The following is a 27,638-nucleotide window of genomic DNA, read 5'->3' as shown; positions in this document are numbered from 1 at the left end:
CCCCGGAAGTGGCACGGGGCGGAGAGGAGGCGGGGCACGGAGCCGATTGGGGGAGGCGGGAGATTGGCAGTCGCGCCGTCCAAACGGAACGGGGCTTGAGCCGCTCGCGAGAGGCCCTTTCACGCGACGCCTGCCGACCGTTTCCCCTGCCGCCGCCATTTTGTGAGCGTTTGCCTTCGCGAAGTTTTCGCCTTGGCCGTCGCAGTGCGGGGGTCGGTGCGTGGGGGTTTGCGCTTGAGGGAAAAAGGCTGCGGTTGAGATAATCGTTTTCCCCTGCACAGCGGTGAGGTGAGTTGGTTACCTGTAAATACGCTTGCAAGACTGTAGCTCAAGTTTAGCGTTTCGTTAATGTTAATATATTGGCAGCGAGCTTATCGCCATGTTACTTTTTGGGCAGGCGGCTTGTTTTTTAGAACCATTCAGTCTAAAGTTCTACCTCAGTGATTCTATTTTCTACCTCAAGTGTTTTGAAGTTTCTCAAACTCAAATGGCGCCCGACTAAAATCTCAAGTTTATGCCAAGTTTTATGGCGCGAGTGTTTATGAAAGCCGAGATACGCTGGGAATGTGTTGTTTTCAGAGGGGAGGTGGTGTGGCAGCACCAAGTCGAACACGTATTTGTTGTAATGGTAGTGTTTTGTTCTGTAACACTGAGCCCTGCTGGCAGAAAGTCACGGTGCCTATTTGGAACAAAGCTAAGGTCTGGGTTAGGATGGAAGATCTGTAGGAAAATGAGGCAAAGCAAAAGGCAGAAGCGATTCTGGAAAGTTCCTGAAGTGTAGTATTACCTCATTTTCCCATACTTGCAAGTCTGTTGTCAGAACCGATAGAGAGGAGACACAAATACACGTGCTAGGCAGTTTAACGGATAGACTGCAGATAATTTTATGGAGGTGCTTATCTTTGGGTTTATGGCTTTGTTCTACGCTTCCTGGGCTGTGGTGTGAGTTGTCACAAAATGTCCTCCTCAGCGTCTGTGAACCTTTAGGCAGGAAGCGTTAGCCATTGTGAGCCAGCTCGTAACTCGCACCGCGAGGGGCTTCCGATGATTTAAATTTAATGACCAAGGCGCAAAGGTTTGCTGATTTACTCCTTTAGAGTGGAAGTTCTCTGCAGAAAGCCATGAAATGCCTCATCTTCCCATGATTTTTTTTTTCCTCATCAAATCAGGTGTGAACAGAATTGAAGGATCACCACGTCCCTTGTCTTAAGGTTTTGGAGTGTTGCATGATTAAATAATAAACGTGTGCTTACATCAAGTACTTTTACCAATTCTACCGTTAATTTACAGTAATAACAGTAGCGGAAACATTATATACTCCTGAAATAGGGGTAAAACCATGTTCCTGACAACGTTTCTTTACATTTTTCTTGTCTGAAAAAAAGATTTAAAATTGTCAAATGTTTAGCACTGATTTTTCTGATCTTTTGAGTAGATTAGATACCTCCCACAATTACAATGTGTTGTGTATAACTTGAATTTCCACTTAATTTATACAGTCTTCAGAGTCCATCATCTTCTTTCTTAATAATCTTCAACATCACCAGCACAGATAGCAAGCAAAGCACTCTCATAATGCCCTGAAGCAAAATGCTGCAAGAGAGGGGGGGAAAAAAATACATAAATCTGTGACTGTATTTCTGTACTGGTTTCAGCTGGGAGAGTTGATGTTCTCGATATTTTGTGTTATGATGCCAAGTTTTCTTTTTAAAGGACAAGTGTTTTCCTTTAGCACATTGTTTTAGTTGTTTGCTTAGCAGTATTGCACAGAACTATGGATGTATCAGTTTTTCAGCTTCTTGTACTGTCCTGCCACTGTGAGGCTGACTGGTACAAGGAGCTGCAAGGGCACAGAACTGGGACAGCTCTGACCTAAACTGGGCAGAGATGAATCTTATAACAGCTTGTGGGATTGCAAAACTGAAGGGAGTTGGCAGGGGGACACAGCCCCTGCTTGGCGGCTAGCTGGGCAACCGTCAGCAGGTAGTGAACAAGTGCATCCTTTTTCTTTGTAAATATATATATGAATACAATTATCTTTGCTGTTATTTTTTCCCATGCTCTTCTGTCTTATGTTTTATCTCAAACCACAAGTACCCCTTATTTTTGTGTGTGTGTGTCCCTCATCCCGTGAGGAGGGGCAACAAGTGAAAGGCAGTGTGTGGTGCTGAGCTGCTGCTGGGTTAAACCACAACAACTTCACTGCATTTTTTCTTTTGTGTGTGGCAAGGATTGAAGTGTAGTTGAAAGATTTTGTAAAATATTGCAATGTTTTTGTAAGGTTTCTGGGGCAGGACTTTTTAATTTCACATATCTCAGGCTTTGGTTGCTTGGATGCTTACAAGTGATTTACCTTGCAAAAAATTTGGGAAGTTCTGTTTAATGCTTCTCAATGCCAATATCAAAAACTAATGAGCAGTTTCCTGCAGCTGTTGCACACCTCACAGCTGGAATATAGCAGCACAAAAAATGCTCAGAGTCTTAGCGATTGTCATTTTTATACTGTTCACCAGTATATCAAAGTTTAAGATGCAGAGCAGGAATTCTAGAGGAAGATTTATTCTGAAGGCTGGGATTTAAACATGAGGATAAGACCAAAGGTAACAGGAATCTGGTGTTAGCCTTGCAGGACAGTGCAAAAGATGGCATCAATTAGTGTAAGAAACTTCTTATGAAAAATATTTCTCAGAGTATTCTATTCTGTTCTGTTTTATGTATCACTCCTGCTACTGAGGAGAGACAAACATAAAGGCTTGAGAATTTACAGCTTATTTACCTAGGTAAGCCTGAGACATTGAAAATGTATATTGTGGATATTGTATTTTTTTTTTTTTAATCCATGAGGATTGAATGGATTTTTCTGAGATGGCTCTGCAAATAGTTTATATCCTGAATATATCTAGAAGTGATTAGAAACTTACTTTAATATCATGGAAGAGCGATTTCCCGTATCTCTCTTTGTATCGTTGTCGTATAGTCATCAAGTCAATTTCACTCCTGGCTATGAGAATCCTTATGACTGTTTTATTGTGGAACCCAAAATCCTAAAAAACAGAAGAATACATGAAAAAACTAGGTGAGCATCTATTGCTCTATTGCCCATCTGTGCATGGCTATTTTAGTTCTTTGTGATAGACAATTAATTAGGCCATCCAGGAAGGTACTTAAGGTTTTAAATGCCTAACTGTTCAGAGGCTTTATTCTACAGATATCATCATGCCTGAATAATGGAATTCACATCTGTGAGTAGGTATTCTCCATATGTGAGTGTTTTAACTGTACAATGAAGATTTCAAAAGGGAAGTTAGAAACTTTATCCAGTAGCTGTAGATAACCTGTTGTACAATTAGCTGTTGTGACATTGTGGAGTGCATTGAAACTGTATTGAAGTCAATAATCTGTTTCACAATCTGTTTCCCCCATGTGAATTCAGTGAGATTTTCTGAATCAATGACTGAATGTATGTAACTTGTATTTTGCTGTTCTTTTTTAAGAGTTTCTAAACAAATATTTGTATTGTAACAGTGTGGTGCATGAAGGCATCCAGTGGTGCTTAAAGTCATCAAAACAGCTTTGAGGTCCTGATGACTTGCTGAGGTTGTGTAATGCCAAACTGGTAATTCTATGATCTATTCCTTCATATTGAAATCTCTTTACCGAGAAGGCAAATAGTAAGTGATAATAATAAAGCTGTTTATGGAGAATTTGATGACCCTTAGATGGCTGGATTGAAACCTCTCCTGTAAACCACTGTGGTTTCAGACATGAGAATCCAGTGTGAATTTGGTTGTATTGCAGTGCATGTGCAGACAGCTTTTGTTGTAGTGTGGGCATGGCCTGGCTGCCAGAGTAGGAACAGTGAAAATCTTGTGTTTGTTCCAGGAGTTGTGCATTGGCTAAAACAGTTTGTGAAAACAGGGAGGGATGAATTAAAACAGGATGCAGATGTTTATTCTTAATCCTTCAAAACTTTTTCTAGTTCCTTCAGTGCTTCACCCACATGTTCTGTAATCGGTCTCCACAGGACCTTTGAGAAACGTCACTTTTCCTGTAGCTGGTACTTTTGGCAAGCTTTTTTCATATCATATGCCAGAATCCTCTGGGCAATTCATTTTATGCCTCTTCCCAGTATGCTCAGGATTTTCCTTTCCTTTCTCTGCTGTCACCAGTTACAGGTTTAGTTAAAACAGGTGGCAGTAGTGCTGCAAGAGGATGCTGGGGCTCTGCTGAAGTGTTGCTGAATGGTTTTGCTCTGTGGTTTGGCCTTGAATCTAATCTATTGCCTTCCCTGTTCTAAAATGATTCTTATTATTTTACCCGTGGCATCTTTTCTGGTGATCTTCTGTAGGTAACATTTAGAAGATTATACTTTAAAGATTATGCATAAGAGATTGAACTTGATTTTTTTTATGGAAGATAAAATCTTATTTTCACTAATGAATGAGAAACAAAGGAAATGTCTTCACTTGCTGCTTGTAGGAATAGGTTGTAGGTGTTTCTTTGCGTTTACCTCCATTCTTCTTGGCATTCACATGATCTAATGTGATAGTTTTTATACGCCAAGAGAACAGAACCTGCAAATGTTCATAGAGCCACACAAGAACATATGACTATTGGTTTTCAAGTCGCACTAATTTATAATGCAATTTGTAATATTTAGTAAATTGTGAGGAAGGGAAATAATGCGTGGTACAAGAAGTGCACATTTAGTTCTGAACTGCAGGTGGAACTACAATCCAAAGAAAATAAGAGCTGTTTAAAAAACAAGTATTACCAAACAGCTCTCTGAAGGAATCTAAATGTTTGAATTACTGGTGTTAAATTCTGTTACGTTCCACTATGTAGGCTCTACTGCTTTGAAATGTATTGAGGTGCCAAAAGTGTTAAAGCACGCAGTCCCACCTCAAGGATTGAACAGATTGGTTTGCAACTATTTGTTTAAGTGTAAGGGAGCAAACAAAAATAGGGAGCTATTTTTTATGTTACGTGGAGAAGAGCGGCTACTTACATGAATTGCATGATGGAGTCTGTAGGCGAAGTAGGAAGGCTTGTCACGGACACAGAGAACTAGGAAAGAGATGTTACTACAGGTAAATAGGAAAATATGGTGAAATCACTCTTGCTAGCTTTTGTAGTGCTATCCACAGCTCAACACTAAATTCAGGTCCCAGTCCATGGCTGTATGCATCGGTTATAAAACTCTGGTACTTACTTGAGTTTAGCACTCCTTACATAGAAGGGCTTACTAAAAATCAGTGGATGCTCTCTTGTGACATGTGTGTAGAAATGTTATTAATCTGTGAATGAGCACATGAAGCTTAGAACTTGTTTGCATATCAGTTAAGTCCTGAAAAATTTACAAATACAAGGCTGGTTGTGGCTCTGGGCAGCCTGGTCTGCTGGTTGGTGACACTTGAACGTAGCAGGGGGGTTGAAACTGGATGCACTGTGGTACTTTTTAACCCAGGCCTTTCTGTGATTCTTTGACTGATGTAAGGTGTGTGGAGTCAGTTGCTAATGCATCCATCATTGATGACACCGAGTTCCTTATCAAACAAAGAAAGATAGTAGTACTGCTCAGTCACAATCTCTAGATTTACATGAGCATGGAACAGAAGTTCTGTTCAAATATGTTTTCTAACGATTTCTGAACTTTGAATCAAACAACGTAGCAAAGTGGAGAAGAGTATCATAAAAAGAAAATTCTTTCTATGTCTGATACTTCATCTAGATATTGAGTGTAAAATAATGTGTTGTGTACCTATTGCAACCAGTAATTCTTGAAAATATCCATCGTAGCAGTCATTGATGGCATCTACTAGGTCTTGCCCAGAGATACTTCGGAACTCCTGGAAAACTTGGAGGAAGAGAAATCTCACTTGATTCCAGTTCATTAACAGTTCATTCCTCTCCCTCCCCGCCCTCCTGACGATAACACTTGACTGGGTTTTTTTCCTGTTGATTTGTTCCCAGTGTTTCCTTAAGTCCATATCATGCAACTAAGGCAGTCTAAATGAGTAGTCTGAAACCTGGCTTCCAGGACATTCTCTTTCTAGGTTCTCTAGTATGCGATTTAAAATAAATGCACAGCAAAGTGTGTTTTTCACAAATAATAATAATTAATAAATACTCCTGCAGTTTCTGTTTTTGGAACTTGTAAGAATTGCAGGTCAGTAAGACATGTCCCATGCTTCGCTTGGCTGAGGCTGGCCAAATGTTTATAGATCATGAGAGGCCATCACACAATATGCCTAACGTGTCTCTATGCAGACATGGGCATTGTCTGGGCTTAAATACGCACCAGTACAGTACATGCTTACTTAAGCCTTAGGAAAGCAGGAGATTTTTGGTCACTGCCAGCTGTAAAACTTTCAGGGAACTACATTACAGGCAGAGCCCTCAAAGTCTTGTGCAGTGGGGGAATAGTAGCATGGCCAGGTGTTATGTTAGTTCATCCCATGATCACCATCCTTACAGAAGTCGTGACAGAATTACGTGGTTAATTCATGACACCACAGTAGTCTTGAGCTACTGTTAGAAGCTGGCAGAAGTACAACTGCCTGCGCAATGATCAACTTTTCACCAAGCAGACTTTTCCACAGCAGAACAAAACACATCCCAAACATGTCATCAAGCAGATGAGTTTCTTAGCTGCAGTGGAAGATTTCCTTTTTTTTTTTTTTTTCTTCCAATCTGTAATTATGCCTGACCATGTAGTTTTAAATAAAAGCATCCCGTTATGTTTCTGTGTGTCTGTGCTCTTTAAGAGAGAGCAGATGTGGACTCTGGACGTCTCCCCCTTCAGAACATGTTTGAAACTTGCAGTCATCAGGCAGAGTTCAATTTAGCATTACTTCCAAAATCCCATTAATGTCAGTGAGATTCTGAGAGCTCCAAGTGTTCACAGTTATGGTTCAGGCTCATATTCTGCTGCTCACTGAGCTTGATATATAAACCGTGGCCTTATTAGCAAGTCAGATGTTTCCTTTATGCTGTATGGTCAAAGAGCACTGGGTTACCCATCCACAACTGCTGGTAACTCCTGTTGCACAGGATCATTTGCAGCATGTTTTTGTGTTCGCCTGTTCTCTGCTGACAGGCTTCCCATAGAATCTATTATACCAGGAAAAGAAAAAAATGCAGAAGATTTTAAATAATTCTGAATCACTTTCCAACATTAACATTTGCTCTTTTTTTTTAATGTGAGGCATGCCCATGTCTGCCTGTTTTTACCATTGCATCCTGAGCAGCTGTAGCAGGATCTGCATATCCTTCCATTCTTGTTCCCTGGGGGGGGGGGGGGGAAGAAAAACTAAGTTATGTTTCACTTCTTGAGATAATGTAAGAAAAACACTGAATCAGTATAATAGTTGAATTGGTAACTGTGGAAAATATCCTCAAATTTCAGTTTAGAGCTTCATGTCTTCTGAACAGAGGAAACTGAAATAGCAGACTGTGTTAAGAGAGGAAAAAATCGTGGAAGTGGATAAACTTGCCCCATAAACCCATCCCATTCTTAGTCTGATGTTAAGTGACGTTTTAGCACCTCCCGGTGCTGTGAGTGCTTTATTGTTTACTATATGAGAGAAAAGCAAGCAGAAGGGTAGCATTTACCATTGACTGCTTGTTTCCTATCAGTGTGTGTATTGCCAGGAGAATCCTTTCTCCATCATTGTCTACAATTAAGGTCTAAGTCTAAAAACTGTTTGACAACTTTTGCTATATAAGCCAAAGAAGAGCGCTTAGGACATTGCCATGTATTTAGTAGCTTTTCAGTTACGTAAATCAAGATGATATGTTTCAGTAAGCACACTATGATATGAATTACATAGCTGTTAGAAAAAGGAAAAAGCACACACGTTCAGGAATTACTTTCTTAACCTTAATTGTCTTCTAAGGATACGAATCAGCCCTGATTGCCAGTTCTTCAGTAGTCTCAAGCTATATGCTGCCATTGCCTTAATGATACGCGTTTGAAGCAACTTACTTGAGAATTTACAATTGCTTTTCTGTGCATGTGATCGTGAGGATTGAAATTATGCATCATCTGTCAACTCTTGGAATGAGTGCTTTGTAGTAATTTGGAATTTCCTGTTAAAAGTGTTCAGTTGTATTGCAGTTGAATTGTAAGAGTTTCATGTAGCTAAGAGCAGTTTTCCTGCTAAGAAGATAAATTACCTGAAGGAAATCGTGCTGGGGTGACCACGTAAAGTGACGTGGGTGCAGGGGAAAAAGACAAGTGGGCAGCAAGATGCATGGTGCTCCATGTAAGGTAAGTGCTCGCTTCCTCCAGTACTGATTGACAGTGACTCATGTTGGCACAGTTAGCTGGTGAATCCCATGCAACCCTTGATCGTTTTTTAATTACTAGAAAATGATTCTATTTCAGTTTGTGCATAGCAAACAGTGTTAAAATCTTCTCTTTATCATACGATAACATTGACTAACGTGAAGTTGTAACTTGTAGAATTTATGTAGGGATTACTGTTTCAGAATCATTTCCACTCAGAGGATTTTGCTGCTATACATTCATTGGTACCAGATTTCTGTAGATTCTGATTTGCCTCAGTGTTCATATCAAAACCACAGTTACTGTGCTAAAGCAATTGAACAGTTGGTTACCCGTGTCTGAAACACAGTGGCTGCTGTTTGCAGTTACATGTGCCTCATCAGCCCAGAGATTTACTAGAAATCAAAGCAGTGTGTTTGCAAAAAACCCCAACAATCTAAGGATACATTGGAAATGTTGCTTTAGAATAATCTTCTGTGAGTTACATAGCATTGGAACTGATGAAATATCACTGACTTATAATATAGACTCTGTCCAGACACGGATGATTCAGTTAGCAGTCTTCAAAGATACACGGTATAGGTTAGTAAAATTGGAATTTCCTACAACCATTCTTTATCAAATAGCAGTTAGACTTCCTTAGCTGTGAAATGGCTGATATCAGGTGTCTGTAGGTGTATAGAAAATAAGGAGCAATGAGTTAGTGTGGTGTTGTTTATTTTAAAGTTATTCTCTTTATATGTAAAAATTTCTCATGGGTTTGGTGAAGGCAAGAAGTTGCCTAGATTAAAGCTCTTCAGTTTTTAAGCATGTAGGAATTTTCATTATTAGGGGAAAATCACTCCAATATTAGATGAAATTTCCCATTTGTATTTTCTACCTTGGAAACATTCACCCTTAATGTGTCTGCCTCAGTGATACCTAATGTGATTTCATATCTTAGAAACACTTTCCCCAAACATGCAAGCATACATAGAAATGTAAATGCAATTCGTGTTGCTGCCATTAGTTTTGTCATCATCTGTTACTCTGGTTTGCAATACGTTCTAAAGGTAATGAGTATGTTGACTGCCATGAGAGCAGGAACTTGTGTTCCCAGGAAGATCACTACTGCAGTTTGGTAATGCTGAGTCAAAGCTGCTGTGTGATTGTAGTTCTTTTGGCTGCATTCTTGTGTACTGTGATTTTAGCATAAGGATCAGTGCAAATAACATAATGCTTAAAACAAGGAACTGCCTGATGCTGTCTTTAATAGACGTGTGGCTATGTCTGCATTTTTCATGTGCAGGCTGGATGTTGAGCTGTCAATTTTAAAAATAGGAGAAACAGACCTTTAAAAACAAAGTCTAATTTGTTCTTGGCTGCAGACTCCTTTAGAAATGCAGCTGGTGGAGTCAGCACTTGTGTATCCTGGGCCTTTCTAATAAAACGTTGATCTTTGCCTCCATCTGAAAAATGAAGTCCAAGTAGACGGAAGAATTCCAGTTCTCTTCCTCCTCTACTCTTTCCACTCTCTTGTTCAAAAGTGTACTCATGTTGAGCTGACTATAGCTGCAGTTACTTTACAGTTTAAGACTTCTTGAATTATATCACAAGTCTCTCTAAATTTTTTTATATGCGTGTCATATTATTTATTGTATTTACAGTACCTGAGCGAGGTTCATCAGAGTATCTCTGAAGTGACCAGAAGTCTCAGAATCAATATCTTGCTGAAGATCACTGTTGTATTCTGGATTGAAACAAAAATGTGTCACCTAAATACATAAAAAAACGAACGTGCTCTGAATGTTACTTAAGAAAATAAGCAAACAAGGGGTAAATAGGGGGCACATACACACTCGTTTTCTAAAGGTATTAAAAATCATTCCACAGGAGCTCATGCAGGTTCTGCAAGGACCTCACCACGGAGGGATTCCTCCCTGCCAAGGCCTCAGCCACCTCAGCAGCTTGCCCATCCTCCTGCCTGCACCTGGCAGCCCTGCGCCTGCTGCAGCTGTGTGACTGTGGGATACTGAGAAGCTCCTGCTCAAGGGAGGTGAGCTGAGTATTCAGCCCGAGGAAGCACTTTGTGAGAAAAACAGTTGATGCACTGGGAAAAATGTGTACCAGAGTTCATGAAAATCCCCAGATGTGGCTGCTGGCTATTTAGAACATACTAGGCAGCAATACATCTCCAATTACTTTGAGATACATTCAACTTGATTCATTCTGCTTCAGCTTTTTAAATATAATTATGAAGGGGGAGGAAGAGGGAGGGAACCGTGCTGAGAAGTCACTTTTGTAATTTAGTTCCTTTGCTCATGCTAATACATCCAGCCTAATGCACATACTAGAGCTGCTGTTGTACACTGGTAAAATACATTACGTGTTAAGTAGGCTTCTTTCATCTGGAATATCTCCATATTTGACCTTGAGGCTAATATGTCAATTAGACACTTCTCTTCTGTGTTTACTCCCTGTGCAGGAGGAAGTAAATTTGAAGTCATTAGGAACCACAGCTTTTAGAAGACAGAACTGCTTTATTAGACGTAACAAAGGACTTAACAGTTTCTTCTGGAGCAGTGTATGGTGTGCCTTTGCTTAGTGTGTCTGTTCAGAAAGAAATTGACTTCAAGTTAATAGTAGCAACTTATACAACAAATGCGCTCCTACTTAATATGGATTTCAGAACATCTGTTAGTAAGTGGGGAAAGAAGCAAGACTGCTGTTGACAGAAACAGAATGGGAAGAATTTTAGAGCTTGAATAAGAACTTAGGGGTTACTGAGAGAAATCAGACGCAAAGATTGAGTATACATGCCAGGAAGCGTTCAAGGCAGTCTGAATTGGATAAGAAAACCAGTTCTGGGATGTGCCTTCCCACCTTTAGGGATTTGGCAGTTTAGGAATTTCCTAAGCAAGTATTTGTAAGGAATGATTATTTTTAATAACCAAGAGCAAAGTTGTTTTGTAAGAATTTTTCAAGTCCTTTTACATTCAGTTGGTACCAATTTGTGCTTTTGGTTTTAATATTGCCATGCAGCAGTGGATTTCACCATTTAATTGCACGGTGTTTGAACAAAAAAAAACCCAAAAAACCAAACTAAACATTTAAAAAAAACTTCTTATATGTCAGTGTACTGTGAAACATCTTTCTAGCAGTTCATCAAACATTCAAATATATTAAAAATCACTTGATCGTGTATTAAGTAATATAAACAGTGACTGTGTGTCTGAGTAGCTGTTAATTGGGCCAATACCTTCAGTGCATGCCAGAGCTCATGGGCGTCATAGGATGCAGGTGGATACATGAGGCCAACCATGACTTCTTTGAAGTGATGAGAGAGATTGTCTTTCAGGTCTGTCATCAAATCCTTAACAAAAACACATAGGATTAATTCAGCAGTAACACTTTGTGAAAAGCAGCTTAAAAATATTAGCAGTTTTCTTTGTGAAGGAATGAAGATGAACTGTCTGAGATGGAGTTACCTAAGATTGGGGAACATAAGTCTTTTAAAATAGAACCTACTCCTTTTAATAGTACTTGTGAGATGGCAGTAGACAGAGAAGCAAGTAAACTGTATAGATTGGTTGGTTTTTGGTTCATTGGAATACAGGAGAAAATTTAGGGATTCAAATGCAACTGCTCCTTAAGGGCTTGGAAATCTGAATACCACAGCACAGCATTTGCAGCTTCCCATGGCAGATTCCCTGTTTGAATCTGCAAGAGCTGAGCCCTCAGAAGTTAAACCCTGTAACACACAGCAATTTCCTTCCTTTCTTCTGGGCTATTCACCATGTAATTAATATAAAAAAATCATTCTTAAAAAATCATCCCAGTACGTAAAACTACCTATTCTGGATTACTGGAAGGCTATGTGCTCCAGTTTATATATATAAAATATTCAAAATGAGTTTGCTACTTTTGACAGATGTTGGTTTAATAAAAGGGAAGCCTCCTCACTTGCCTGGGATTTGACTAACTGAAGAGAGTTTCCTTCCCACTCTCCCCTTTCCCAGCAGCATCCCTTGAAGCATTGCAAATGCCAAAAGCCTGTTGGCTGTGTCTCATTAAGAGGATACTTTGCTGGTTCTTGTACAGTTCTGGGCAGCTATCAGATAGGCTCTGACCGAAGTCTGTAATTGTAGGAATACCAGAAATGATTCCTGTGATACAAACTTCACTTATTGGAGAGGTTTTTTTCCAGCCTGTACTTTACCTTTGATGCATATCTTAATATAATTAAATCAGTTGCTAAACTGGGAATGAACGAGGACAAATACAGATTAAATATTGGATTTGTGAGGGAGAAACACAAGGTATTCACTGTATGCATTTTTTTTTTAGTTGTTTTAGGTCTGTGAGCATTAGCTTTATAGGGATGTAGGTTAATGGGCGATGGCTGAAGGAGACAAATTAATTGATAATGTGTTTTAATAAGGATTTAGGTATTTCTGTCATATTTTTAGTCTGGATTTAAAAAGAAAACCCAAGCAGATAATTAGTGAGCAAATCAATAGTTCTTTTGTGCTCAGAGAAAAATGGCAGACCTAACTCCATTTCTGACAGATGGTTGGCAGTTTCTTACTAGCGCATCATCAGTGATATCCTTGGTCATCTCTATGTATGAAAGAAAGAAATTAAAAATGAAAAAATGACTTTTTTCATGGGCTTTTGTTTCAATGGGCTTTTTTTGTTGTTGTGAAAATGCTAGGTGTAGTTAAAACATGTTAAAACATTTGAGAGAAAAGGTTAAAGGAACATTTTGTGAGAAAGACCAAGGAATGAAGTGGTGAAAAATTATTAGCAGCCTACTGGAAGTCTCTGCTCTGGTCTTTGTGCTGAAGAGGAGGAGCATCTGTTTTATTTTTTAATGCATTATTCTTTTGTTCTCTTCTGAAATTATTTTGGTCAATAAGTCTCTTGCTATGTTTTCCAAAATTTTAAAGTATTTGACAATCACTCCAAAACGGAGGAAGAAATCAGTCTTTCCAAAAATCCTTGCTGGAATGTACGTATGGAAGAGGAAACTTTGCATGTCCTTTTTTCTGCCTTGTTTTGTGGCAGACGCTCTGCTTTGTAAATGACATTTAGAAACCTTCAAATGCATGCATGGTTACATGAGCAAAGTTGCGTGCCAACCTTTTGGTGCCAGTCAGCGGTTTGCCAGGTTTCTAATTGTAGTGGTGACCTGAGAGAAAGGCTGACCAGCTGTACTGGAAGCAGAAGGGACAGAGGTAAGGAAAGAAAGCACAGCTTGGTTCTGTCATACCCTGCCATACATGTCTCTGTATGCCTCAGCAATCATGAGCCGCTGTGAATTGCAGCGCTGTGTGAGGATGTCAATCAGCACGTCTTTTTCACAACCTGCAGATAAACCAGACGCAGATTATCAGTTAACAAATTGTTACTTATTTAGGCTTCTGATTTTCCTGTTTTATTCAAGAATATTAACTCAATTTCTTGAAAGAAACAGACCAGCAAATTGATATTCTGCCAGTATTTACTGAATCAGTTGTATGTGCTTTGCATACATATCTTTCACTTGCTGGTGTACTATTAGCAATTAGTTAAATATTCTGTTATTATCAGATACATCGCTGTATGGGAACTGCTGTGTCACGGCCTGAACCTCTGATCACCTGAGGTGAGCTGTGAGTCAGCCAGAGGAGCACAGGTGAAGACAATTCCTAGACCTGTTTAAGAGCTGGCTACCAGTGGGGAAGGATCTCTGCTGGAGTTTTGTGAGTGAGCCCAGGATAGGGGTAAGCCTTCTGTTTATTGTCCTGTGTTATCACAGTCTGCTTTGCCTCACTCTCTTGTTTATTTTGTGATTATAACATTTTAATATTCTTTGATTATACACATCACCGTCTCTCTCAAGTGAAATGGATTTGAAGCCATCCGTGGAACAGATCCCAGCTTTCATCTGTTCAGAACTAGGCACGATAAAAGGATTTGTGGCCGAGCCATATTTGTATGCCTTCCTGATATTGATTAAATCGTCATTTGAGGATTAGGGATCTCTTAAATGGGAATGACAAGTTACAGTGAAGCCATTTGTTGGACAAATGAAAGCTACGTGTTTTCAGAGAAACTACAGAAATTAAATTAGGAAGTTTTAAAGAATATTTTATTTTAAAAATCAGTTTCTGAGTGCAATTATTATTACAATAACTGCTCAGGAAAAAGAAGTTGATGATTAACATGTTTTGAAAATTATTTTATCATTTTTGAATTTTTTCTATCCCAGAAGATGGCTCTTGGTTACTTCAGGTAGTTCAGTGTTTCAGTGTCATTCCAGCAGAAACATGTCTGCAAGCGTAAATCAATTTATTTTATTACACTTAGAGGTAAGTTTGGGTACAAAGCATGGAGATCAGCTAGCATCTGACTAGAGAAAGATACTTGGATGCTTCTACAAATCACTGTTCTGTATGCACTATAGATATAAGCTCTGTATTTTTCTCAGCTTAGGCTGATTTTGTCATATGATCTACGAGTGGTGGGCTCCATTTTGGCACAAATGTAATTGGATATTGGGTACGATCAAAATTTTTTTTTTAGCAAGTTTGCAGATGAAATCTGTGTCTGCTCATTATGCAGGAAGTTCAGTAGTTCTTCCTTGTAGTCCATCTAGCTGTAATTACAATGGCATCTTTTGCTGCACTGGTTTCATGTCAGTTTGATTCATTGCCATCAAACTCACAAAATGCATGTGTTACTGTATCCCTGTGCCTAAGGCTTTCTTTTACTATTCAGAGGATAATTGTCACTGACTTTCTGTATAGTTTTACTATAGAGATGGTATAAACTAAGGTGGATTCAAGAAATTTTTAAATGCCTAAATAACTTTACTTGTTTTTTTTTTTTTTTGTTTGTTTGTTTTTAACAATACCACTGGTATTAAAGTGATAATGTGTGTATGGCAACTGTTGAGTCACAGCCTGAACCACTGATTGATCACCTGATGGAAGCACTGAGTCTTCTGGAGATCCCTCCTCTGTGGAGCCCTTCCCATGAACCCAGATCTTTGGATTCAGGTGAGCATTCCTTCCCTGTTTGTTTCTTTTCCTATGTTTGCCATGATAACCTTTCTAGCTGTAACACCAACTGTAACAGTAAGTGACTGAACCTCTTCAAGAGAATGAATGTTGTGTGGAGAAAGTGGGGGTGTCGGGACTTAGGAAGACTTGAATTGCTGTAAGCTGAGCATTGTATTTTGCCAGCTCTCTTTGAGACTAGAACTTTGTTTTGTTCTTTGCCAGGCATAGTTTAAAGTAAGGCTACTGCCTGTGTGTTTACAGCAGTAAATGGAGAGAATCATCCTTATATTGTCACATTAGCAGCATTGCATTAAAAGTGCTGGTTGAAGTCTGACAAAGTAAGTACAACTTTGTAATGAACTTAAAGGTCCTTCATGTTGTTCTTAATAATACCCACTTAGTGGTGTTTTGATTGACTTAAAGACTAAAACCTCACTTTTCTGTTAAAGAAACTGAACAGGATGCTGGATTTGGTGCTGTACAGGCTTGTAAAAGTCTTAGGACATAAAAAAGAGTTCTGATACAGGCGACAGTCTTAATGTGAGTTAAGTGTTTCACAAGATAATTAAAAAGAAATCATCCTTAGAACCTTTAGCAATACGAAGTGTACAGCTGTAAACAAATAAGGAACAGAAAGAAATGGTTTGCTGAACGTACTGTGATTTGTAGGCTGAAAGCAAAACTTAACTCCAGAGGGGAAGGTGATCAGTGCTGTAAACACTTGTCCATTTGTTTTTATTTCTCGATGACTGTTACTGTAAAAGACACAACAATCTCTGCTTCTAGCTGATGTTGGGGTTACAGCTCAAAATGAATCCAGTTTTGACCTTCACTGTAGTGACAAGTTTTTTTTTTCTCACGGAAAACATTTGCTATTATCAGTGTCGGTATACATTTCAGGTTAATTTTAATTAGTTCTGAGCTCATGCAAATGCCTGACTTGCGTGGGTATCACCGGTGAATCTTACTGTGATACCTTGAAGAATCACCACCTATGTGTTGATGTTTGTATTATTATGGGTATATATACATTTAGTTAGTGTTATATTGTAATAAATGGTGTTAGAATATGCCATGATACTTACTGATTCCCTGTAGGGCTCCTCCTAGTGACTGAGCATCCATAACAGGGTTGAAATTCGGAGCTGGAAGAATGGTTCCTTGTGTCTGCTGAAGGAGAAAGAAGCCTTTAATTGCAATGCTTTATATTTTTTAACTGCATATATGATTCAAGTGAGAATCAACAACCACATAAGATTAAAACTTTGGCTTTATGGGGAAAAGTATGTTAATTTACAGGGAAGAACTTGTAGCAAACCCTAGGAAGCCAGAGCGTATTTAAGCTAGGCTTGAACAAAGAAAATAGGTTGTTAATGTGTTTTGTTCTCATTAAAATGTAGTCACAGTTTGTTTCTATTTCTCAAACCTTTCTGAAAATATTCTTCTGTCTTTTGAGGTTAGTCTTTGTTATCCCTGTCAGTCTTGAGTTTCTCTTGATATTTCTAATTTGAAAGGACTGGTGAGAAAATAATCAAGTATGTAGGTTGCTTACCAAGCCAGTAATTTTAAAAGAAATTATGTTGGGATGGAGTGTGGGCTGTCTTTCTGACCTGCTATGTGGAAGTCAACATTATTTCTCTGGTTGCTTTTTAACTGATTAAGTTATTCTCAGTTGGTTCCCAGTGATACTTTGTTTCATACAGTGTTTCATGTTTTGCCAAAGCTGTGAATACAAAATAGAATTGATTTTCTCATTTTAATAGGATCACAGATCTGCACAGGTGAAAATAACTCAGGTTCATCTGCTCTGAGCTCTGTACTCAGTTAACCCCTTCAGCTCTTCTGAGGATTACACCTGCCTTTTCAGGCTCACCCTGCATAACAGTTGTCTTTTGTAATGATTTCTGTTCTGAATAAATACGTTTGATTAAACTGAACTTGATGACTTGAAATGTTCAATAAAAAAATGAGGTAAAACTTAAAAATGAAAATGATGGATTCATACAAACACCTCTTAGAATTAGGAGGTCAACTGATGATATTAATTACTGTGTGGGAACTGCTGAGTTAAGGCCTGAACCTCTGATTGATCACCTGAGGCGAGCCATGAGTCAGCCAGAGGAGCACAGGTGAAGGCAATTCCTAGACCTATTTAAGAGCTGGCTACAGTGGGGAAGGATTTCTTCTGGAGATCTGCTCTGCTGGTGTTTTGTGAGTGAGCTTAGGATAGGGGTAAGCCTTCTATTTATTCTCTTTTGTTATTGTAGTCTGCTTTGCCTAACTCTCTTGTTTATTTTGTGATTACAACATTCTAATATACTTTGTTTATACAATTACTGTCTTTATTTTCTTGTTTTATGTTCACTTGAAATGTTTTGTCTATGTTGCCTTCATCAGTAATGACTTACACATACTGTTTTACTGTGTGGTCACTAATGGTGTGCTTCCTTGGCTTAAAGTTCTAGTCAAGGATTTAAAAAGCAACGAGCAAGAAGTGGATATGTTTGAAGAGAAGGAAAATGTAATTTCTTGATACCAAGCAGATAACTGTATGGGCAAACAAATTATTGGTGGCTTAGTAACGGAAAGAATGTAGCGTCTGAAATTTACGGTTTTGAAGGAGTTACTTTACATAAGAAAGGAAATATTTGCTGATAGATGAGCATCTTTCTGCAGTTCACTCTTCATTTTAAATACTATCTCCTACATTTACAACCAAGCATAACATTCAGTGTCATTATACTTGTTAAAAACGATCAGGGAAAATATGATAAGGAGAGCAACTCTGGCTTTAGAGATGAGACCATGTCAATTTATATGAGGTGATGCATCACATTGTACTTAAAATGAATTTCAGACTTATACTCTAGCTATTTTCCATGCTCTCTTCCCCCTTCAGTCCATGTATCCTGGGTCTCACTGCTCACATAACACATCTGTTGGTTGTGATTGGCTTCAGAAAGGATTTTTAACCTCATGGCTTTCTGTTTTCTTACAGTACATGTGCTCTTCAAATGTTGTTCACCAGAAGTCCCCTGGACACGTGCTATTGGCAGGAGTTCGAGTGCTCTTTGACCACGTGGGACATGAGGTGCAAGTTGAGGTAATTATTTTCACTTTTCCTTTGCTAGCATGTCAAGTAATGCTGAGAGTCAAAGATAGTTCTCCCAGGAGGCAGGAATGTGTGAACTCTCTGGCTGATATCTAATGTAACTTGACAAGCCACCCTGAAAGTTACTGATAAACAAAATCACTGTAGAAAGAATTGCTAGAAGACTCTGTTAGAATGCAGAATCAAGAAATGTGTGTTGATATATGGTCTGAGTTAGAAAAATAGAATTCAGCTTTCTGCCTCTCATTCGTGCTTCTCAGAATGTCTGAGCCACTAGAATAGCTCATCAATCTTGAGAAGGAGGAAATAAGTCCAAAACCAGACTGTTACCAAATATTATGCTAGAACTGCCTAAAGAGAATGGTTTTCTTTAAATGAGAATAATAATGAAGAATGATAGGTTGTGAATGGAATTTGAGTAGCAGATACAAGATTCAGAGGCTTTTAGCTTGGAGTATAAACCTGTGGTAGGAAGGATGAGCTTATCTGACATCCTGTTAAAGCACTTTGTGACCATGTCACTGTACCTGCTGGTCAGAAGGAGAGAAAATCTAGCAGGTGTATTTATCCAAATTTAATTTAAAATAGCAGTGCAGGCTCTTCATTTTGGCAACAGCTGTGTACAGGTTCAATATACAGAAAGACTGGTTATTTCAGTATTTCTTTCACCAACTCAGGTTTGTAGTGTTAAAGCAAACAATCTTTTCGGCATTTATGATGACAAATAAATGAGTGCTTTAACAGTAGATTCCCGTGCAGTTCTTGGAACTACATTTTGAAATTTGTATCTCCATGAAACCATCAAAATCAGAAAAGGCACCATATGAATATTTGCAAAATTACAGTAGAGGAATCAATGATAACAACAGTTCTTTCAGATATACAGATTTTCAGGCTGTTAAGGTTTTTACTCCCACAAAACAGCTCTTGTAGTAAGTCTTTCAGTCTTTGAGGAATTGTTTGCTTCCATTATCTATGCCTAGAGAATTTCTACTGCCCTGTTTTGAAGTAGGGCGTTTATAAGGTTGTTTTAAGTCTAAATTTATGAATGGACTCAATTCTCTGAAGGTTCAGCTGAGCTGCTGCTGCTTGTGAGCATTCATCACCACTGTTTGAGGTTTACCATTAGCAGATGAAATGCAATCTAGTGAACACCTGTGTCCTACCAAGGATTTGGTTTAAGTCATGATGCTTTTAAGTAGAATCTAATTAAATATGAAGGTTCTTCTTGAGATGAAGCACCTACTTGTTACTCACTTCTAAAGAAATAAAAATTGAATTAGCATTGTTCTGTATTGTACAGGTTGTAATTAGCTCTGTCATCTATCCCACCTGAGACAAATGTGCCAGTGTTAGTCCTGATGAGGATTTTCAGTGGACATCATCTGTGTATTTTCAGGGTTGTTTCCCACCCGATTCAGTGCTCTGCCCATGTTCTCCCAAGTAAAATTGAGGTTTTACAGTTCATACACTATCAGAATCCTCAGAGGGAATTCCTGCCTTTTGATTTCTTGCTGTTGGTGTAAGCTGCAGTTATTGTTGCGATGTACCTTGAGGAAAGTATTCTGCTATTTTGTGTTGTATATGCAGCCTGACCCTTAAGAAAATTGATTCCAGCACAGCCTATGTCAGTTTTATGGAAGTAATCGCAAGGTAACTTCAGGTTTTTGCTGAGTTTGTGGAGTCGCCCCTAGTTCATCTCCTTCAGGAGATTATTAAACTTAACTAAACTTTATTTCACCTGTTTTCATGGAGTGGGTCACAACCAAACCCTACAGAAAACTGGTGATTTTGAGTCTGAACTCAGCATGGTCATGCAGTAACAGCTCACAGGTTGCTGTGTGCTGTAACCAGTTCTTTTTCTGCTCTGTACCGAAGAATCCCAGTGAGCTGTGTGTCATTGACTGTGCACGGCAATCCAAGGTAATTTACTGGCAGTGGAGACAAAGATCGGTCTTTGAAAGGTACAGACGTGTCAGTGCCTCTCTGAATTCAGTCCTGAGCAGGGTGTCTGTACTCTTGTCAAAGAGGGCAGAGCCTTAATGCTGTACTTAACAGCCAATAGTGATGGTCCTGCTGTGGTGACAAGACACTACAGAGCAAGTGAAAAGGAGGAAAACCTGCTTCAAAAGCAACATGAAAATCCAAGGGGTTGATTTTTCTGAGCAAGTGACTCTACTCGTGTCCTTTGGCATAGTGTCGTGTGGAGGGTGAAAGGATGGAAGAGATGGTGCAGTTTTAAGTTGTTGACTAAGTTTGATTGCTGCAATCTGTAGTGAGACAGAAGCCAGAGGGCTGTGGCAGGCATTTTGCTCATTGAAGTTTTGTTGCAGTCTCCTAGTCGTTCTAAAGTGCATGTGGTTACAGTGGTAGATTGCTCGATGTTCATGAATACAGTCAGGAAATGCATGAAAACAAAGACCTTGGCAAAGCTGCCTGTCTGATTTCATAGCTTAGGGCCCTAGGGTACGAATCTGTGCTTCCTAGGTAAGTTATTAGAATGGGTTTGTATGTCCAACCATGCAGAGGGTAATGCATGTGTAACAGCGAGGATCAGCACTGTGTGTTCAGAAAGGGCAGGGCAGTAGAGGCATTTGTTTACTGGATGAAATTACAGCAGACTGAATGTTGAACAGAGAGCAGGTAACTGCAGAGGAATTGTTTGCTTCCATTATCTATGGATAGGGAATTTCTACTGCCCTATTTTGAAGTAGGGCGTTTATAAGGTTGTGTTAACACCTGATTATGGTTATCGTACTGTTGTTTCACTTCATACGTTTTCATTGGTCAGCTGGGATTGACCAATAAATCCATATAGTTGAGGAAAGCTCTAAGGAGATGAGTAAGAGGGATATGCTTATGAAGCTCAGTGTTGTAGGAATACGTTATAGGTAGGGGTAATGTGAGTCACAGGGTTGTGGAACTATAGGGACACAGGGTTGTGTTCCTGTAAGTATATTGTTGTTCTTGTAAGTTGTAAGTATAACTTTTTGTTATTTTCTATATTTTGTGTAGTTAAATCATAAATCCGGTGAGATTCACTTTTGATCAGGTATATTTTATTGAATGTTAATGTTCTCCCTTGCGGAGTGTCTGAAAAAAACATGCTTGGAAGCCTTTGATCTCTGACAACTTTGCTTATACACTGTATTTCTTTATTTCCGTGACTCCTGAGAAGCAGAGAAAAATTAACAATGCATTCTCATTTTTTTTTTCTGTTCACGTTAAAATGGTCACTACAGATTATTGAGTTATTCCTACTATATAGCAAAAGAAGCTGAGGACAGTGCCTTAGAATGGGATACAGACACTGTGAAGCAATAAGAGGCAATACAGAAAGAAAATTTGATCACCCCTTCCCACAGCAGGCGACTGACTGCTCAACAGAAGTGCAGTGCTTATCCAGATAGATACTGCTCCCTTGGCTGAGTGAGAAGAGGTGGAGCCAGGATCCACCCCTTCTGCTCACTCAGGTGCACTGCACTGCAAACCAAGCCTTAGTGCTTTCTCTGAACCTGAGTTGAATATATTGGAGTGTGTCCTATGGCTGCCAAATGAAAGTAATTCAGAGGTTCACAGATGTGAGGGAAAAAAAATACTAATTGACATAGGTGCCAAAATGCAAAATGGATGAGATTGGCGAGAGGGCAAAATGTGGGACAAAAATGAAAGACCTAAGATTCATGCTCCCATTATCTATCATGGATTTCATGCTTAAATGAGAATTACGTTGCTATTTACTGTGAGGAGAAATTGTTTTGCATGTCAGAGCTGCAGCAGTGACTTTGTGGTTTTGTCAGTGCCGTCCAAAGAGAAGCCGGAAGTGCTTTATTTTTCTTCACTGAGTTTGGTTCCTTTAAATACAGTGTTCTTAGACTTACAGAAGTAAAGCAGAACAGTGAATTCTGAAGTACCAGAAGTGTTCTTATAGGTTAAGAAGAGCTGGAATGTGTTTTTGGGTCATTTAACATTGTTTGTACTAGGACAAGGATGTAATCTATCCAGGTCCTTTCCAAGTTAGCTACTGGCTAAGGAGGAGGTGCTTTGTTCTGGCTGAATCCTAGCTTTGTGCTATATGACTAAGGGTAAGCCAATGACTTAAATGGCATTGGAGTTGTACCTGCTGTTTGTTTTTAATCAGAAGAGTAAATTGGTTCTTGCTTCCACTGAGCAGTGTTCTCACAGATCTCAGAAAGGATTGTCATTCAGCTGCCAGGTATTACAGAAATTCACAAGTTCGGTGTTACTGATAGGGACATGTAGATGGATGGTTATAAGATGGCCACGTTTTCTGAAGAAGGTAGGGGGAAGATATCTGGTACAGTTCACTGAAATAATGTGGGAAAACTGTGCAATTTAAAACATTAGTTTAATTTTGATATCTGTGTTCTAACATCCCACATAATAATATTTTATTTCTTTCTAAGAAAGAAATCTGGGAGATGTCATATCCATGAATCTGGAAGAAATCATATCCACACTCCTAATAGTAAAGCAAACAAATCTCCAGGGGTGGTTCTGTGGTTGTAACTTCAAGGATTTTAACTTGTTTGACTTCAGTATGTTGTTCTATCTTCCTGTGGCCCTGTTGGGCACTCTGTAAATCTGTTTGCTCGTGTATGTGCATTTACCTTGTGAAAGTAACTGATTCCAAAGCAGCTGTGCTGTCAGTACAGGTTCTGCAGTACTGGTGGAATTAAACCAAAATGGAGAGCAGACTGAAAAGGAACTGTAAGGTATTTATTAAGGCTGAAAAATCATACTTAAAATCTAGCTTCCTTCTATGGAAGGAAGTTACAACTTTTCGCGACCAAAGCCATAAGAGGTTCAACGAAAGTATCCATTAAAGCTGAGGCTGTTTTTATCAGTGGTATGATAAGTAAAGTTCAGGCAGTTCCATCTTGTGAAGGAAAAAGCAATCTCAAGTATGAACAGCCTTCTTATAATATTTATTCATTAGGTCATTCTGCTGATAGCAAACAATCAAAGTCAGATTCCTTCATCTGAATGTTTCCCGTGGGAACTAAGTACTAAAATAAAATGCTTACTTTAATAGCTAACTACGTGCTATGTTACAGCCATACTTCTGCATCTATGTCCTTTGTGTGCACCTTTTGTTATTTAAAAAACTGTTCATAAATAGTTTTGTTTTTTTTCCTAAGAGTTATTGTATGCATTACATGTTTTTGGAATTACGGAACAATGTATGAATTGGGAGAGATGCATTTAAATGTAGCGACCTCAGTCTTTCTCCAGAGCATCCTGTCCTGACCTGTATTTGTATTTTGGAGAGGATGCAAATGTCTTTTCTGGTTTCTGGTAGTTGGAACTCTTTGGTCTCTGGTAGTTGGTACTGGGGGAAGGGGGTGTTTCCTGTATGTTATCTTTGATAATGTAGTTGCATAGAGCTGCTGAATCAGTCAGAATTGCTGCTGTGTGTTATCTGCATCTCCTTCTTAGTCTAGGTTGACTCCATCCTGTCCAGTATTCCACATACAGTGTGTGCAGATATATTTACAACATAAAGTGTAAGATAATCTTATAGAATCAACTATACTTTAAATACCACTAATTCCTTTTTCATGGTTCTTGCATTTCCAAATCAATGGCACATTAGCATGTTGGAAGTCTTTGAAAAATACGTGAAGTGCACTATTTAGACTTAGACTCAATTAAGGTCATGCTTAATGAGCATAGATAAGAAACGAATGGACTCAGCCTCTCACTGCATCCTATGCAGATCCTGCGTTTTCTGCTTGTGATTTGCCCAAGCTCTTAGAAGAGCACTTTTCTGTTGTTTTGTTGCTGAATCTCAGGTGTTGTTCTGTAACTAACTTCATTTTGAAGAGCAAGCAAACATCAGGAGAGGGTGCTTGCTTGGACTCCATGCTACAACTCCCCGTTCTTTCTCCCCAGCTGCAGTCTGCTGTACTGGTTGGGAACCTCTGAGCTAGTTCATACTAATCCCCTTTAGTTTTTATCCCCTTTAGTTTTTCTCCCCTCCCAGCTCACAACATGTAGGGGAAGCGGGAATTAAGATTAATAACTTCTTATCCTGAGAACCCACTGAAAAAAAAAAAAAGTATTTTGAAAAAAAAATCTGACGCGTAGTCAGATTTTTTAAGCTTTATGGGATGGAGTTACATCACATTGTCTACATTTGATTAACACTTTTTTTTTCCTCTCTGAAATTGAGGGGAAACGTATTTGGAAACAGGTGAAATAGGCCTGGTATCCTCATTATTTATTTTGGGGTTTTTTGGTGGAGTTTGAAGGACCATGCTAGGAACTTAAGTTCTGTGTCTGCTGAAGTCAGTCTTATGAGCTGAACTAATGCGGAGTATGATGGTATCAAGGGAAGTCTAAAGCAGCTGGGATAGTCATCCCACACACTCAAAAATTAAAATATAATCTGTCAGATTTTCTGACAATGCTACCAGACTCTTGCAGTGTTTTTATCTTGTATGGTTTACTAATTTTAATGAAATAAAAAAGTTAAAGCTCATCCTATAAGTTATCATTTTCTACCTTTAACACCAAGCAGCACGTAATTTGAAGATGGAATGTCAGTCCTTTAAACGCAATTGGTCTTGATAAATCAGTACAGGAAATGAAACTCTAGCTGAAGAGCATCTACTACATTATTCAGGTGGAGTAATTCTACTTCTCTTGCTTTAATTGTCAGAAACAGGCTGTTATTTACAGAAGGAGTGGAAAAGAAGGAAATCCCTTTTTGGTTATTAACTGGCTTAATTAACAGTGGAGGATCTCAAATTGTGGAAGACCAAACACATCAGTAAAACCCATTCAGTATCTAGTTCTATTGAAAGACAAATATATTCAATACAGTTTCATAGGAAGCAATATTTTACTGGTGAGATTGGAATAATTAAGGCAATTATGCTTTCAAATAAAATAAGGATAAAAATTGTCTGTTCTTCAGAAAACACTGCATTGATCAATAATGTATTTAGAATGCATATGCAAAAAGCATTTGAGATGACTTTGACTCATTAATCCTATTAATTATTAATGGAAGAACATGAAATGATCAGAAGCTCAGGTACAGTTGCAGTTAACATAATTATCAATATCCCAGGTGCAAAAAACAATTTTATGCTTGGCTGTCAGAAAATAATAACTAATGGTAGCTTTCAGAATGAGGCATTAAAACTGCAGTATGAACTTTCTCGAAGAGATCATATGAAACTGTTTAATGTATTACTATGATTAATTAGTAGTTTTTCCTGTGCTTTTATCTCTTTCACAGCAATCACTTGTTAGCTTTAAAATATTTTTCATGTTGTGAACCAAACCAAATGCTTATCAGTGCTGAAGTTAGTTACTTTATGCAGTTATACAGACTGAGAATTGAGACCCACTGAAAAATACTGGTGGTTTTATACGCCTGCATTGATCTCATTGGAACAACTCATTTCGTAGAATTTGGCTGCAGTGTGTCATTTTGTGCCAGCATCTTAGTGCAAATACAGAAGACCCACAAATAGAGACTCACAGTCAGGTAACGTGAACTGGTAATTCTGTTTACTTACTCTTCATTTCAGACACATTATGGATATTGTCAGTAATGCCAGAATTGCACAGAGCACAAATAAATTAACTTAGAGATTAATCTGTATTGGTGAAGGAAAATGAGTTCAAACATATCAGCAAGTCAGAGGCAATAAAACTGTAGGAAAACTTATAATTATACTCACGTAATCTCCACAATACATTGTGATGCAAGGCTTCAAGTTCTGTTGAGATGAAAATAGTAACTTTCCTAAAATAAAGCTAATGGTTTGGTAAACTAAATTATTGCAGTGAACTCTTACTGTATTTTAGAGAAGTAAGAGAAATCATGCGATGCAACTGCTGCCAAGCTCTTTGGGCTCCAAGGTGACCATGGAGCAGGAGCAGTGCTTGGTACTGCGTATCCTCAGGTTTTGTGGGTTCCTTGTGTACTTAGTCATTAATCTTCTGTGAATAAATATGATTGTAGCGTGAGTAAATAGAGTCATTAGCACAACACCCTTTGCTCTGCTGTGTTGATTTGAAAAATCAGAATTCAGCTAGACGCAGAATGAAATGTTCTCCTACAGCAAGGGCTTGTTGTTAATTATTTACATTTCAGATGGGATCTGGTTTAGCTCTTGTCTCTTTTCTTCTACACAGTGCACTACTTAGTCAAATACGTACTTTTACCTTGCGTGCTTAGAAAAATACTGTGTTCCCTGCAACACCTAGGGCAGGTCCTCAAACCTCTCTGTAGTTGAAAATCTTGCTTGATGTTCTCCTATAAGTTAAAATTAGTAAGATCCTGCAAAAGTAAAAAGATAAAAATAAAAAAATTCTATCACCTTGCTATTAAGAATCAATCTGGGGCAGAATCTGTTTTTCATTGCTTTTTTTTTTCCATGTTAATAATAGCTATTACTATGCCTAAGTGCTGAGAAAATTAAGTTTCCTCAAAAAGTACGAATATGAAATTGATATACAAGGAAAGTTGATTTCCTTTAGTACAGCTTGAAATGAAGGTGTTAGTGGGGAATTAATTTTATTGCAGTAGTACTGGGATGGCAATAGTTGGGCAGTAATTATAGCTCAAAATCTGAGTTATGTGAATTCCACTTTTTTGGCTTTATTATTACATCCATCGAATGCTATGCAACACTAATTAAAGGCTGAATATTTTTTTCCTGCAATTGACAATTTTGTTATAGAAAGAATGACAATTGTACTTCTCAGGCCTGGTAAGATGTTACTAGCTCTCCTGATCATTCAGAGCTATACATGTGTTTTGTGCATTCTGTGGCATTGATTTTTAAGGCAGGTTTGTGCATGTCAGTGTATGTTAGATGTGAGATCAGGTCAGTCCTTACACATAGGTTGATGAGTTCCATAGAAAGTGCATGCCTGTGAAGCAATCTCCATAAAAGTATACCTTTGCTTTAGCATTAGAGCTGCCTTGGATCTTTTTCTGTAGTATAATCAAATCAACTGCTTTAATCTGTGTGTTTTGAGCCATATAAGGATGGCTGGGGGTTGAAGTCCCGTTTTGCAACTAAACTAAGATATTTGTGAAGAATCTGAGGTGGCTGATTGGGTGACTAAACATACAAAGATTGAGTCTCCTGATGATGCATATGTTCAGACTGCAATAAGAGTTTAAGAACACTTCAAGCCTTTCCACTCTCTAATTTTACACACA

The 27,638-nt window shown here is 38.6% G+C and overlaps 1 protein-coding gene and 1 long non-coding RNA gene across 2 annotated transcripts; one reads left to right on the top strand and one right to left on the bottom strand.

Annotated features, from left to right (window-relative positions):
* Positions 1-168: 168 nt before the first annotated feature.
* Positions 169-14,305, top strand: LOC125691610 (uncharacterized). The gene is made up of 3 exons (XR_007376183.1): positions 169-288; positions 10,163-10,325; positions 13,862-14,305. It is a non-coding gene; the product is annotated as an uncharacterized LOC125691610 (long non-coding RNA).
* Positions 1,525-26,163, bottom strand: ANXA10 (annexin A10). The gene is made up of 12 exons (XM_048941110.1): positions 26,146-26,163; positions 16,401-16,482; positions 13,542-13,636; positions 11,529-11,642; positions 10,656-10,746; positions 9,940-10,019; positions 7,234-7,287; positions 7,020-7,113; positions 5,762-5,857; positions 5,009-5,067; positions 2,922-3,044; positions 1,525-1,593 (listed from the first exon to the last, which is right to left on the bottom strand). Exons 1-12 carry the CDS (start codon positions 26,161-26,163, stop codon positions 1,525-1,527), a joined length of 975 nt encoding a protein of 324 aa, XP_048797067.1.
* Positions 26,164-27,638: the final 1,475 nt, after the last annotated feature.

The sequence above is a fragment of the Lagopus muta genome, chromosome 4, assembly GCF_023343835.1.
Source record: "Lagopus muta isolate bLagMut1 chromosome 4, bLagMut1 primary, whole genome shotgun sequence".
Taxonomy (NCBI): domain Eukaryota; kingdom Metazoa; phylum Chordata; class Aves; order Galliformes; family Phasianidae; genus Lagopus; species Lagopus muta.
This window is presented reverse-complemented; position numbering and strand designations above follow the sequence as displayed.

What these genes read in the sequence shown, in the direction of transcription:
- ANXA10 (XM_048941110.1), bottom strand. An exon ending in CAGCTGCTCAGGATGCAATG is followed by an intron (nt 7,114 to 7,233) that starts GTAAAAACAGGC and finishes CTGGTATAATAG; the next exon opens with ATTCTATGGGAAGCCTGTCA. An exon ending in GACTCCATCATGCAATTCAT is followed by an intron (nt 3,045 to 5,008) that starts GTAAGTAGCCGC and finishes TCTGTTTTTTAG; the next exon opens with GATTTTGGGTTCCACAATAA.